Source organism: Astyanax mexicanus, chromosome 19 (assembly GCF_023375975.1).
Source record: "Astyanax mexicanus isolate ESR-SI-001 chromosome 19, AstMex3_surface, whole genome shotgun sequence".
NCBI classification, from domain to species: domain Eukaryota; kingdom Metazoa; phylum Chordata; class Actinopteri; order Characiformes; family Acestrorhamphidae; genus Astyanax; species Astyanax mexicanus.
The window spans coordinates 12,988,447-13,003,276 of NC_064426.1; the positions used below are offsets into that span (position 1 = coordinate 12,988,447).

At 43.2% G+C, this 14,830-nt stretch overlaps 1 protein-coding gene across 3 annotated transcripts in view; it reads left to right on the top strand.

The window, feature by feature from the left end:
• Positions 1-915: 915 nt before the first annotated feature.
• The window catches only part of ca10b (carbonic anhydrase Xb), a 51,269-nt gene continuing 37,354 nt past the window's right edge, over positions 916-14,830 (top strand). Inside the window, exons 1-2 of one of the 3 annotated variants that reach the window (XM_049468059.1) lie at positions 916-1,438; positions 5,732-5,806. In XM_049468059.1, the coding sequence (XP_049324016.1) occupies positions 1,267-1,438; positions 5,732-5,806 (247 nt within the window). In that variant the 5' untranslated portion in view covers positions 916-1,266. The remainder of the gene's footprint in view (positions 1,439-5,731; positions 5,807-14,830) is intronic. The other 2 variants (XM_049468060.1, XM_049468058.1) reach the window with 2 other exon arrangements.

Below are 14,830 nucleotides of genomic sequence, written 5' to 3' on the forward strand. Positions count from 1 at the left end.
TCTTGTGTCTCACTTTACCCCAACTCAGGGGTAAACTAAGACAGACCAGAGAAATTAAGGGGGTAAAGTGAACCAGTTGGGGGTGTGCTGTTCCACTTATGTTTTCCACTTTTAAACTACCATTAACATTACATGTTGTAACAATTACCATCCTTACAGCTAGATTGACAACCACACATTCCATAACTAATATCAGACTAGTGTTAGGATAATGGAGATTCAGTCCATTAATATTTTGCTGGTCATTATCACAACCCACTCACTATTAGTCTCTTATATCATGTATAGCGCTGTGGTTTTTGAACTGTAAAGACACCTGTTTCATCCACATTGTAAATCATGTGTGGAGGGAATGCGTGTCTTTTAAAGATGAGAGACAAGGGAAGAATCTTATTGAAATCAAAGCCAAAAATTACAGGTAAAGTCTCCATAAAACTTATGCAACTAAAGAATTGATTCTGTCACCTGTCCATTACTACAGCGAGATTTTCGAAGAACTCCCTCACTGTTGTTTTATTGAAAGTTGTAGCCCTTTGCAGGGATGTTCACTTTACCCCACAGCGTTTGTCTCACTTAACCCCACAGCTACCATTTTAGAAAAAACACAATCTCTAGCAAATCAGGCTAATCTTCAACTAGCATCAATCACATGGTTTTATATGTTGAAAGTTCATAAGCATGTATGATATTAGTTTTTCTACCTGAATCAATTTACTTAGATAAAATAGTTGATTAAGTTCAAAGCAAGAAAATTTACTTTTACATGCAGAAAACACCTTTTTGTGAAAAAAAAAAAAAAACTTAACAGCGCCAGCAACAACTTCCTCTTCCGTGGGAAATGGGGGGACTTGACAACATAATGGTCACATGACCACAATTGTGTTCAGTTGCCAAGATACAAGGGGTGTCTCACATTACCCGATTTCTCACATTACCCCGCTCTCCCCTACAGAACTCCAGTCTTTTCCTCTTTAGGATCTGGGCGCCCACTGTCTGCAGCTGAGAGAACTGCAGTGTATATCAGCGCCCTCTGCAGGCTCTGCCTGAAAATATCTTATTCTTTTTCTCCGAGTGTGTGCTTGCGTGTGTGTGTGAGAGAGAGAGAGAGAGAGAGAGAGAGAGAGAGAGAGAGAGAGAGAGCGGCACTGTGTATAGGTGTTGGAAGCTTCACTGTGTTTTGCTCGGCGGTGGTGTGAGTGTGTGTGGAGTGTGTGTGTGTTAGAGTATAGATCAGTGAGTGTGTGCTGCTCGGTCTGTCCTGTCCGGATGGGCAGCAACAGCAGGCTGGACAAAACTCATCTTCCTCACCGTCGTCCTCCACCACCTCCTCCTGCTGCTTTCTGCTGTCGGAGCGCGGCGCTGGGATGGACTGAGCGGACGATGCAGCTCCTCTGCGAGATCTTCCTCATCCTCCACATCACCATCATCAGCTCTGAAGGTAGGTCTGAGAACAGGAGAATGTCTGTGCTGCTCTGCTGCTGGACTCTGCTGGATGTGTGTACATCCTCTGAACTGCAGCCTCTGATTCTCATTCACCTCACAGCTCAAAACTTCAGCCTCTCTACTGCTCCAGCACAGCCCACATAACACCTGCCCTGCTGCTGCTGCAGAGCTCAGGTGTTCAGAGTTAATGTTACTTAATGAAGAGTTTAAGAAGAGTTGTGTAGAGGTAGTGTAGAGTTAAAGGTGCTAAATCCAACGTTTTAAATATTATTATAGCGGCATAATTAAGTTCTGTGTTTAGATGTTTTGGATCAAAGGTATTGACATTCATTCATTAAGGGTTTAAAATACTGTTGTAGAAGGTGAACTCAACTTTCCCACGTGTAAAAGGACTGGTTTCAAATCTACTTCAAGTATAAAAGTAAAAGTAAAGCCATACAGGGGGGAAAAATAAAGCCATAAAAAATAGTTCCCCCTCCTGAAAACACATTTTTTTAATAGCCATGATGACTATAATGTAATATTAAAATGGTAACGTTGATACATTTGGAAAGCACGATGCTCCATGTTTCAGCTGCATATATGCTCCTTGCACATGAATTCTTTTTAGTACAAAGTAAATATATTAAAGAAGCTTAGTTGGACATTTGGCTCGAGTTCTCTTGAGTCTCTGCACGGATCATCTTCATACTAGGCTACATACATCTGCTATGTTCTTGCTGAAGTGTGGGTGGGGCGTGTGCAGGTTTGATGGATTGTGTATAAACCAATAGGGTGTCAGAATGGGATATGTTTATGTTAATGCTTCATATGGAATCACAATCAAATTCACTCTATCCGCATGGCAATAAAAACAAACTGAAATGGAATAGGAGCAACAAGGCTATTTTTAAAATGAGTAGAAAGTTCATATTTGGGTGAAAATGTACGGAGTAGAATGAAAAAAAAATACACCAGTAAAATATAGATAACCAAAATTTATACTTAAATTATTTGACTAAGTATCTGTAGTTTATTACTTGACACCTCTGGTAGTGGATCAACCGCTTCATGAGCAGAGAATGAAGTCACACTCCTTCTGTTCTCTGCTTTTTATGTTTATAGCCTGTACAACTGTTTGTGGGTTTTAGTGCCACCCTGTCAAAACTTAGGCCCTCCCAGAGAGTCAAGACAGTGCCCCGTGCAGGAGTGCAGGACAGAAAGTTTAGGAGAAAGGTGAAATATTGCTTCTCTTTTATGCATTACGTTTTCTAGAAGCATGTTTAAACAGTACACTCTTTAAAGGTTTAAAATCCTGATGCTGCCAGAGACAGCAGCCAGGTTTCACAAGTTTGGAGTAGGTTAGCCACAGTGCTAGCTGTCAGCCTTGACAGGATTGGAGCAGAAATGATAACAGACACAGCAGTCAGCCTAGGAATTGGAGTGGGTTAGGCACATTGCTAACCGCCAGCCTTGACAGGGTTCAGAAAAGCAGCACAGCAGTCATGTAAAGACACAGAGAAGCGGCAGTCATAGGGAGATGCCAGTATTCTTTCACCTGGAGATAAAGGCACAGACTTTATAAATATGAAACCTGTGCTTCTTTATCTTACTGCTTTGCTGTACACGTCTGTGTTTAGCAGCTGCTTTCTCTGAACTGTAACACAGTTCTGAGCACACAAACTGGAAGAGATGCTGGTGGTGGTCTGCATGGTCAACATGTAGCAGGGGTTTCTGAGGTTAGTGTGGTGGTCTGTTTGGTCTACACGTAGCAGAAGTCTCTGAGGTAAGTGTGGTGGTCTGTATGGTCTACATGTAGCAGGGGTCTCTGAGGTTAGTGTGGTGGTCTGTATGGTCTACATGTAGCAGGGGTTTTTGAGGTAAGTGTGGTGGCCTGTATGGTCTACATGTAGCAGGGGTTTCTGAGGTAAGTGTGGTGGTCTGTATGGTCTACATGTAGCAGGGGTTTCTGAGGTAAGTGTGGTGGTCTGTATGGTCTACATGTAGCAGGGGTTTCTGAGGTTAGTGTGGTGGTCTGTATGGTCTACATGTAGCAGGAGTTTCTGAGGTAAGTGTGGTGGTCTGTATGGTCAAAATGTAGCAGGGGTTTCTGAGGTTAGTGTGGTGGTCTGTATGGTCTACATGTAGCAGGAGTTTCTGAGGTAAGTGTGGTGGTCTGTATGGTCAAAATGTAGCAGGGGTTTCTGAGGTAAGTGTGGTGGTCTGTATGGTCTACATGTAGCAGGGGTTTCTGAGGTAAGTGTGGTGGTCTGTATGGTCTACATGTAGCAGGGGTTTCTGAGGTTAGTGTGGTGGTCTGTATGGTCTACATGTAGCAGGAGTTTCTGAGGTAAGTGTGGTGGTCTGTATGGTCAAAATGTAGCAGGGGTTTCTGAGGTTAGTGTGGTGGTCTGTATGGTCTACATGTAGCAGGAGTTTCTGAGGTAAGTGTGGTGGTCTGTATGGTCAAAATGTAGCAGGGGTTTCTGAGGTAAGTGTGGTGGTCTGTATGGTCTACATGTAGCAGGTGTTTCTGAGGTTAGTGTGGTGGTCTGTATGGTCTACATGTAGCAGGGGTTTCTGAGGTTAGTGTGGTGGTCTGTTTGGTCTACACGTAGCAGAAGTCTCTGAGGTAAGTGTGGTGGTCTGTATGGTCTACATGTAGCAGGGGTCTCTGAGGTTAGTGTGGTGGTCTGTATGGTCTACATTTAGCAGGGGTTTTTGAGGTAAGTGTGGTGGCCTGTATGGTCTACATGTAGCAGGGGTTTCTGAGGTAAGTGTGGTGGTCTGTATGGTCTACATGTAGCAGGGGTTTCTGAGGTAAGTGTGGTGGTCTGTATGGTCTACATGTAGCAGGGGTTTCTGAGGTTAGTGTGGTGGTCTGTATGGTCTACATGTAGCAGGAGTTTCTGAGGTAAGTGTGGTGGTCTGTATGGTCAAAATGTAGCAGGGGTTTCTGAGGTTAGTGTGGTGGTCTGTATGGTCTACATGTAGCAGGGGTTTCTGAGGTAAGTGTGGTGGTCTGTATGGGCTACATGTAGCAGGGGTTTCTGAGGTAAGTGTGGTGGTCTGTATGGTCTACATGTAGCAGGGGTTTCTGAGGTTAGTGTGGTGGTCTGTATGGTCTACATGTAGCAGGGGTTTCTGAGGTAAGTGTGGTGGTCTGTATGGGCTACATGTAGCAGGGGTTTCTGAGGTAAGTGTGGTGGTCTGTATGGTCTACATGTAGCAGGGGTTTCTGAGGTAAGTGTGGTGGTCTGTATGGTCTACATGTAGCAGGGGTTTCTGAGGTAAGTGTGGTGGTCTGTATGGTCTACATGTAGCAGAGGTCTCTGAGGACAGTGTGGTGGTCTGTATGGTCTACATGTAGCAGGGGGTTCTGAGGTTAGTGTGGTGGTCTGTATGGGCTACATGTAGCAGGGGTTTCTGAGGTTAGTGTGGTGGTCTGTATGGTCTACATGTAGTGGGGAAAGTTCTGGGAAGTGAAATGGTGGTTTTGAACAGGTGTTAAACAGAAATGATCTTTAAATAAATATGTAAAGCAAAGCAGATGTGGGTAAAACCTTTGACAGTTTGAAGGTCAGGAGAGTAAAGTAGGGTTTAATAAAGTATTCAGACATCAGTGGAAGCTGTGTGTGAGAGAGAGTGAGAGAGAGATTTAGCATTCTGTTTGTTGTGGCCAGTGTGTGTTTTTTTAGGGGGGATGTTTGATGGAGTGATGTAAGCGAGAGCTGGAGGTGAGTGAAATGGTGGTGTAATAAAAACAGAATGAAATAAAACCCCAGCTCCCGAGCTTCTGACCTACTTTTCCACACTGGAGATCCATAATGCATCTGGCTTCATTTCATCCAGCCAATTAGGATGCACGAGCCGAGCAGAGATTTAATTAAGCCACACTGCTGTATGCAGCCATGTTGCTAACACTGAGGCGTGTATCTACATGTGTATATTCACTTTTTATCAACCAAAACATGTTTAAAATTAAGCTGGTCCATTACAGGTTTTAACTGTCTGTTCCACAATGAATGGCGCAGACCATTTAATGTGGAAAAGGCGATTCCAAGAAGAAACCAATTTCAGTTTATGGAGGCAACTATATATTGATTATCTTCAGTGCTGATTGAAAGGATACGAGTTCATACATTTTAAGCTACAGTGCTAATTGGTGAGAAATACACCTACATATATATATACAGCTGAATAGCTATATTTGTGGAGAATTTAGAGTCTTTATTGCATTATTCCTATAACAAAGGCAGTGTGGAGCGATTATGGTGGTGTTAATGATGTTCTCCTGTTTCGCCTGCAGCTCAGCCTGTCTCCTCAAAGCTTCATGACGGTTGGTGGGCTTACAAAGACGCAGTGCAGGGAACCTTCATCCCAGGTAAGAGAGAGTGGGTGAGGGGTAAAGTAATAGAGCTGTGTGTAAAGCAGGGTCTTTGTCAGTTATAATTTATATTGTTTATAATTTCATTCTGAATTCATGTTTTAAATTGATCCACACATGAAGATCACACGCTCTGCTCTCCCAAATCTTCTGATGATTTTTCACAGGAGCTTATAAAGAGGTTCATGTTTATTTGATGAAATTAATCCGCAAACAAACAGACACACACACACACACACACACACACATATCCATTAGCATAGTTATATAAGAGCTGCATTCACTTAATGAGTCTGTGGTGTTCCAGAGTGGAGCTGTGCTTTCAGGAGTGGTGAGGGAGGAGTGGGGCTCATGAAGATGAGCCCACCTCTTTCCTCTAAATCACTCCCAACACAGATTTAAACCCAATTCTGTCTTAAATAAGTCACCTCTATCGCTTATTTCATTCACAGCAACCATTTTTTCAGTCTTCTGAGTATTCACTGGGAATAAGGTTACCATCACCATGGTATTGAGTGTAGTGTCACCATGGAAGTAAGTGTAGTGTTAACATGGGAATAATTGTAGTTTTACCATGGAAGTAAGTGTAGTGTTAACATGGAAGTAAGTGTAGTGTTACCATGGAAGTAAATGTAGTGTTACCATGGAAGTAAATGTAGTGTTGCAATGGGAATAAGTGTAGTGACACCATTGAAATAAGTGGATGTGAGCGATGAACCAAAGAAGTATATTTGATTGTTGGGTCAGATCAAGGTAGAATCACATTCTCACCACCTCAACTTTCCGGTCTGGAGTTCACTTGGGACCAGACATAGAACACTTTCTCTTGTGGGTGTTGGTGCAGTTGTTTTAGTCTGCACCCAGGTGTGATTAATGTCTTTACACTTGCCAAAGAGAGAGCTCCAAGTGTGCAAATGAGCCAATTTTAACCGGGTCAGTTTTAACCAGACCGGGAAAGTGCTGCTATGAAAACACCCAAACAAATAATACAATCATGATAACCTTTAAAATATGAAAGTTAAGATAAAGTTGTCTGATTGTGACAGGACTGTGTGTGTGTTTGATTGTGCTCTCCGTAGAAACATTCCATTTTAATTAAAGTGAAAATAATGGCTTTGTTGTGAGAGATGAGGCGAGACGAGCATGTTGGAGTCGAGCGCTACGTTCTCCTCAGGGCTATAATGGGATTGTAGCAGCGTTTAATGGGATACTCTACAGTCTGTGTCAGAGTTACTGTACAGTTCAGAGGTACGTTTCCGTCCAAAAGTATTCAGACACCTTTTCTACTGAGTGACTGAATTGTTTTAAGGTGTCTGATACAGGTGTTTATACACAGTCATATAATCTCCATAGAAAAAACTGACCAACAGCTTTGGAGCAGCTGTGATCACATGAATCAAAGAGCCACTGTGCCCAGCTATCAAAGACCAGTGCCTGAATTATTCTTTAACGCTCATCAAACATCTATTTGACTGTTTCTGTCTCTTTCTCTCTCTCACACACACACACACACACACACACACACACACACACAGAATTTAATAGAATTTAATAAAGTGCTTTGGGAGGATGTATTGTGTGGAGAAATATAAAAATTGATGGCTGATTAGTATGTAGTAAGTGGAATTGTGAGTGGAGATGTATTGTGAGTGGAGTGATGTGGGGTGATGTATTGTGAGTGGAGTGATGTGGGGTGATGTATTGTGAGTGGAGTGATGTGGGGGGATGTATTGTGAGTGGAGTGATGTGGGGGGATGTATTGTGAGTGGAATGATGTGGGGTGATGTATTGTGAGTGGAGTGATGTGGGGGGATGTATTGTGAGTGGAGTGATGTGGGGGGATGTATTGTGAGTGGAGTGATGTGGGGGGATGTATTGTGAGTGGAGTGATGTATTGTGAGTGAAGTGATGTGGGGGGATGTATTGTGAGTGGAGTGATGTGGGGGGATGTATTGTGAGTGGAGTGATGTGGGGGGATGTATTGTGAGTGGAGTGATGTGGGGGGATGTATTGTGAGTGGAGTGATGTGGGGGATGTATTGTGAGGGGAGTGATGTGGGGTGATGTATTGTGAGTGAAGTGATGTGGGGTGATGTATTGTGAGGGGAGTGATGTGGGGTGATGTATTGTGAGTGGGTTGATGTATTGTGAGTGGAGTGATGTGGGGGGATGTATTGTGAGTGGAGTGATGTGGGGGGATGTATTGTGAGTGGAGTGATGTGGGGTGATGTATTGTGAGTGAAGTGATGTGGGGGGATGTATTGTGAGTGGAATGATGTGGGGTGATGTATTGTGAGTGGAGTGATGTGGGGGGATGTATTGTGAGTGGAGTGATGTGGGGGGATGTATTGTGAGGGGAGTGATGTGGGGTGATGTATTGTGAGGGGAGTGATGTGGGGTGATGTATTGTGAGTGGGTTGATGTATTGTGAGTGGAGTGATGTGGGGGATGTATTGTGAGTGGAGTGATGTGGGGGGATGTATTGTGAGTGGAGTGATGTGGGGTGATGTATTGTGAGTGGAGTGATGTGGGGGGATGTATTGTGAGTGGAATGATGTGGGGTGATGTATTGTGAGTGGAGTGATGTGGGGGGATGTATTGTGAGTGGAGTGATGTGGGGGGATGTATTGTGAGTGGAGTGATGTGGGGTGATGTATTGTGAGTGGGTTGATGTATTGTGAGTGGAGTGATGTGGGGGGATGTATTGTGAGTGGAGTGATGTGGGGTGATGTATTGTGAGTGGAGTGATGTGGGGTGATGTATTGTGAGGGGAGTGATGTGGGGGGATGTATTGTGAGTGGAGTGATGTGGGGGGATGTATTGTGAGTGGAGTGATGTGGGGTGATGTATTGTGAGTGGGTTGATGTATTGTGAGTGGAGTGATGTGGGGGGATGTATTGTGAGTGGAGTGATGTGGGGGGATGTATTGTGAGTGGAATGATGTGGGGTGATGTATTGTGAGTGGAGTGATGTGGGGGGATGTATTGTGAGTGGAGTGATGTGGGGGGATGTATTGTGAGTGGAGTGATGTGGGGTGATGTATTGTGAGTGGGTTGATGTATTGTGAGTGGAGTGATGTGGGGGGATGTATTGTGAGTGGAGTGATGTGGGGTGATGTATTGTGAGTGGAGTGATGTGGGGTGATGTGGGGTGATGTATTGTGAGTGGAGTGATGTGGGGGGATGTATTGTGAGTGGAATGATGTGGGGTGATGTATTGTGAGTGGAGTGATGTGGGGGGATGTATTGTGAGTGGAGTGATGTGGGGGGATGTATTGTGAGTGGAGTGATGTGGGGGGATGTATTGTGAGTGGAGTGATGTGGGGGGATGTATTGTGAGTGGAGTGATGTGGGGGGATGTATTGTGAGGGGAGTGATGTGGGGTGATGTATTGTGAGGGGAGTGATGTGGGGTGATGTATTGTGAGTGGGTTGATGTATTGTGAGTGGAGTGATGTGGGGGGATGTATTGTGAGTGGAGTGATGTGGGGGGATGTATTGTGAGTGGAGTGATGTGGGGTGATGTATTGTGAGTGAAGTGATGTGGGGGGATGTATTGTGAGTGGAATGATGTGGGGTGATGTATTGTGAGTGGAGTGATGTGGGGGGATGTATTGTGAGTGGAGTGATGTGGGGGGATGTATTGTGAGGGGAGTGATGTGGGGTGATGTATTGTGAGGGGAGTGATGTGGGGTGATTTATTGTGAGTGGGTTGATGTATTGTGAGTGGAGTGATGTGGGGGGATGTATTGTGAGTGGAGTGATGTGGGGGGATGTATTGTGAGTGGAGTGATGTGGGGTGATGTATTGTGAGTGGAGTGATGTGGGGGGATGTATTGTGAGTGCAGTGATGTATTGGTACTGGAGTGATGTGGAGTGATGTATTGTGAGTGGAGTGATGTGGGTGATGTATTGTGAGTGGAGTGATGTGGGGTGATGTATTGTGAGTGGAGTGATGTGGGGTGATGTATTGTGAGTGGAGTGATGTGGGTGATGTATTGGTACTGGAGTGATGTGGAGTGATGTATTGTGAGTGGAGTGATGTGGGTGATGTATTGTGAGTGGAGTGATGTGGGGGGATGTATTGTGAGTGGAGTGATGTGGGGTGATGTATTGTGAGTGCAGTGGTGTATTGGTACTGGAGTGATGTGGAGTGATGTATTGTGAGTGGAGTGATGTGGGGTGATGTATTGTGAGTGGAGTGATGTGGGGGGATGTATTGTGAGTGGAGTGATGTGGGTGATGTATTGTGAGTGGAGTGATGTGGGGTGATGTATTGTGAGTGAAGTGATGTGGGGGGATGTATTGTGAGTGGAATGATGTGGGGTGATGTATTGTGAGTGGAGTGATGTGGGGGGATGTATTGTGAGTGGAGTGATGTGGGGGGATGTATTGTGAGGGGAGTGATGTGGGGTGATGTATTGTGAGGGGAGTGATGTGGGGTGATGTATTGTGAGTGGGTTGATGTATTGTGAGTGGAGTGATGTGGGGGGATGTATTGTGAGTGGAGTGATGTGGGGGGATGTATTGTGAGTGGAGTGATGTGGGGTGATGTATTGTGAGTGGAGTGATGTGGGGGGATGTATTGTGAGTGCAGTGATGTATTGGTACTGGAGTGATGTGGAGTGATGTATTGTGAGTGGAGTGATGTGGGTGATGTATTGTGAGTGGAGTGATGTGGGGTGATGTATTGTGAGTGGAGTGATGTGGGGTGATGTATTGTGAGTGGAGTGATGTGGGTGATGTATTGGTACTGGAGTGATGTGGAGTGATGTATTGTGAGTGGAGTGATGTGGGTGATGTATTGTGAGTGGAGTGATGTGGGGGGATGTATTGTGAGTGGAGTGATGTGGGGTGATGTATTGTGAGTGCAGTGGTGTATTGGTACTGGAGTGATGTGGAGTGATGTATTGTGAGTGGAGTGATGTGGGGTGATGTATTGTGAGTGGAGTGATGTGGGGGGATGTATTGTGAGTGGAATGATGTGGGGTGATGTATTGTGAGTGGAGTGATGTGGGGGGATGTATTGTGAGTGGAGTGATGTGGGGGGATGTATTGTGAGTGGAGTGATGTGGGGTGATGTATTGTGAGTGGGTTGATGTATTGTGAGTGGAGTGATGTGGGGGGATGTATTGTGAGTGGAGTGATGTGGGGTGATGTATTGTGAGTGGAGTGATGTGGGGTGATGTATTGTGAGTGGAGTGATGTGGGTGATGTATTGTGAGTGGAGTGATGTGGGGTGATGTATTGTGAGTGGAGTGATGTTGGTGATGTATTGTGAGTGGAGTGATGTGGGGGGATGTATTGTGAGTGGAGTGATGTGGGGTGATGTATTGTGAGTGGAGTGATGTGGGGGGATGTATTGTGAGTGGAATGATGTGGGGTGATGTATTGTGAGTGGAGTGATGTGGGGGGATGTATTGTGAGTGGAGTGATGTGGGGGGATGTATTGTGAGTGGAGTGATGTGGGGGGATGTATTGTGAGTGGGTTGATGTATTGTGAGTGGAGTGATGTGGGGGGATGTATTGTGAGTGGAGTGATGTGGGGTGATGTATTGTGAGTGGAGTGATGTGGGGTGATGTATTGTGAGTGGAGTGATGTGGGTGATGTATTGTGAGTGGAGTGATGTGGGGTGATGTATTGTGAGTGCAGTGATGTATTGGTACTGGAGTGATGTGGAGTGATGTATTGTGAGTGGAGTGATGTGGGTGATGTATTGTGAGTGGAGTGATGTGGGGGGATGTATTGTGAGTGGAGTGATGTGGGGGGATGTATTGTGAGTGGAGTGATGTGGGTGATGTATTGTGAGTGGAGTGATGTGGGGTGATGTATTGTGAGTGGAGTGATGTGGGGGGATGTATTGTGAGTGGAGTGATGTGGGGTGATGTATTGTGAGTGGAGTGATGTGGGTGATGTATTGTGAGTGGAGTGATGTGGGGGGATGTATTGTGAGTGGAGTGATGTATTGGTACTGGAGTGATGTGGAGTGATGTATTGTGAGTGGAGTGATGTGGGTGATGTATTGTGAGTGGAGTGATGTGGGGGGATGTATTGTGAGTGGAGTGATGTATTGGTACTGGAGTGATGTGGAGTGATGTATTTCAAGTAGAGAGATATATTGTTGCTGTAGTGATGTAAAGTGATGTATTGTTAGTAGAGAGATATATTGTTACTGTAGTGATGTGGAGTGATGTATTGTGAGTGGAGTGATATATTGTTACTGTAGTGATGTGAAGTGATGTATTGTTAGTAGAGAGATATATTGTTACTGCAGTGATGTGGAGTGATGTATTGTGAGTGGAGTGATATATTGTTACTGTAGTGATGTGGAGTGATGTATTGTGAGTAGAGAGATATATTGTTACTGTAGTGATGTGGAGTGATGTATTGTTAGTAGAGAGATATATTGTTACTGTAGTGATGTGGAGTGATGTATTGTGAGTGGAGTGATATATTGTTACTGTAGTGATGTGGAGTGATGTATTGTGAGTAGAGAGATATATTGTTACTGAAGTGATGTATTGTTAGTAGAGAAATATATTGTTACTGTAGTGATGTGGAGTGATGTATTGTGAGTAGAGAGATATATTGTTACTGTAGTGATGTATTGTGAGTAGAGAGATATATTGTTACTGTAGTGATGTATTGTTAGTAGAGAAATATATTGTTACTGTAGTGATGTGGAGTGATGTATTGTGAGTAGAGAGATATATTGTTACTGTAGTGATGTATTGTGAGTAGAGAGATATATTGTTACTGTAGTGATGTGGAGTGATGTATTGTGAGTAGAGAGATATATTGTCACTGTAGTGATGTATTGTGAGTGGAGTGATATATTGTTACTGTAGTGATGTGGAGTGATGTATTGTGAGTGGAGTGATATATTGTTACTGTAGTGATGTGGAGTGATGTATTGTGAGTAGAGAGATATATTGTTACTGTAGTGATGTGGAGTGATGTATTGTGAGTAGAGAGATATATTGTTACTGTAGTGATGTATTGTGAGTAGAGAGATATATTGTTACTGTAGTGATGTATTGTGAGTAGAGAGATATATTGTTACTGTAGTGATGTGGAGTGATGTATTGTGAGTAGAGAGATATATTGTCACTGTAGTGATGTGGAGTGATGTATTGTGAGTAGAGAGATATATTGTTACTGAAGTGATGTATTGTGAGTAGAGAGATATATTGTTACTGTAGTGATGTAGAGTGATGTATTGTGAGTAGAGAGATATATTGTTACTGTAGTGATGTATTGTGAGTAGAGAGATATATTGTTACTGTAGTGATGTGGAGTGATGTATTGTGAGTAGAGAGATATATTGTCACTGTAGTGATATGGAGTGATGTATTGTGAGTAGAGAGATATATTGTTACTGAAGTGATGTATTGTGAGTAGAGAGATATATTGTTACTGTAGTGATGTGGAGTGATGTATTGTGAGTAGAGAAACATATTGTTACTGTAGTGATGTATTGTGAGTAGAGAGATATATTGTTACTGTAGTGATGTATTGTGAATAGAGAGATATATTGTTACTGTAGTGATGTATTGTTAGTAGAGAAATATATTGTTACTGTAGTGATGTGGAGTGATGTATTGTGAGTAGAGAGATATATTGTTACTGTAGTGATGTATTGTGAGTAGAGAGATATATTGTTACTGTAGTGATGTGGAGTGATGTATTGTGAGTAGAGAGATATATTGTTACTGTAGTGATGTATTGTGAGTGGAGTGATATATTGTTACTGTAGTGATGTCGAGTGATGTATTGTGAGTAGAGAGATATATTGTCACTGTAGTGATGTATTGTGAGTGGAGTGATATATTGTTACTGTAGTGATGTGGAGTGATGTATTGTGAGTAGAGAGATATATTGTTACTGTAGTGATGTATTGTGAGTAGAGAGATATATTGTTACTATAGTGATGTGTAGTGATGTATTGTGAGTAGAGAGATATATTGTTACTGTAGTGATGTGGAGTGATGTATTGTGAGTAGAGAGATATATTGTTACTGTAGTGATGTATTATGAGTAGAGAGATATATTGTTACTGTAGTGATGTATTGTGAGTAGAGAGATATATTGTTACTGTAGTGATGTGGAGTGATGTATTGTGAGTAGAGAGATATATTGTTACTGTAGTGATGTGGAGTGATGTATTGTGAGTAGAGAGATATATTGTTACTGTAGTGATGTGGAGTGATGTATTGTGAGTAGAGTGATATATTGTTACTGTAGTGATGTGGAGTGATGTATTGTGAGTAGAGAGATATATTGTTACTGTAGTGATGTGGAGTGATGTATTGTGAGTAGAGTGATATATTGTTACTGTAGTGATGTGTAGTGATGTATTGTGAGTAGAGTGATATATTGTTACTGTAGTGATGTGGAGTGATGTATTGTGAGTAGAGAGATATATTGTTACTGTAGTGATGTGGAGTGATGTATTGTGAGTAGAGAGATATATTGTTACTGTAGTGATGTGGAGTGATGTATTGTGAGTAGAGTGATATATTGTTACTGTAGTGATGTGGAGTGATGTATTGTGAGTGGAGTGATGTGGGTGATGTATTGTGAGTGGAGTGATGTGGGGTGATGTATTGTGAGTGGAGTGATGTGGGGGGATGTATTGTGAGTGGAGTGATGTGGGGTGATGTATTGTGAGTGGAGTGATGTGGGGTGATGTATTGTGAGTGGAGTGATGTGGGTGATGTATTGTGAGTGGAGTGATGTGGGGGGATGTATTGTGAGTGGAGTGATGTATTGTGAGTGGAGTGATGTGGGTGATGTATTGTGAGTGGAGTGATGTGGGGGGATGTATTGTGATTGGAGTGATGTGGGGTGATGTATTGTGAGTGCAGTGATGTATTGGTACTGGAGTGATGTGGAGTGATGTATTGTGAGTGGAGTGATGTGGGTGATGTATTGTGAGTGGAGTGATGTGGGGGGATGTATTGTGAGTGCAGTGATGTATTGGTACTGGAGTGATGTGGAGTGATGTATTGTGAGTGGAGTGA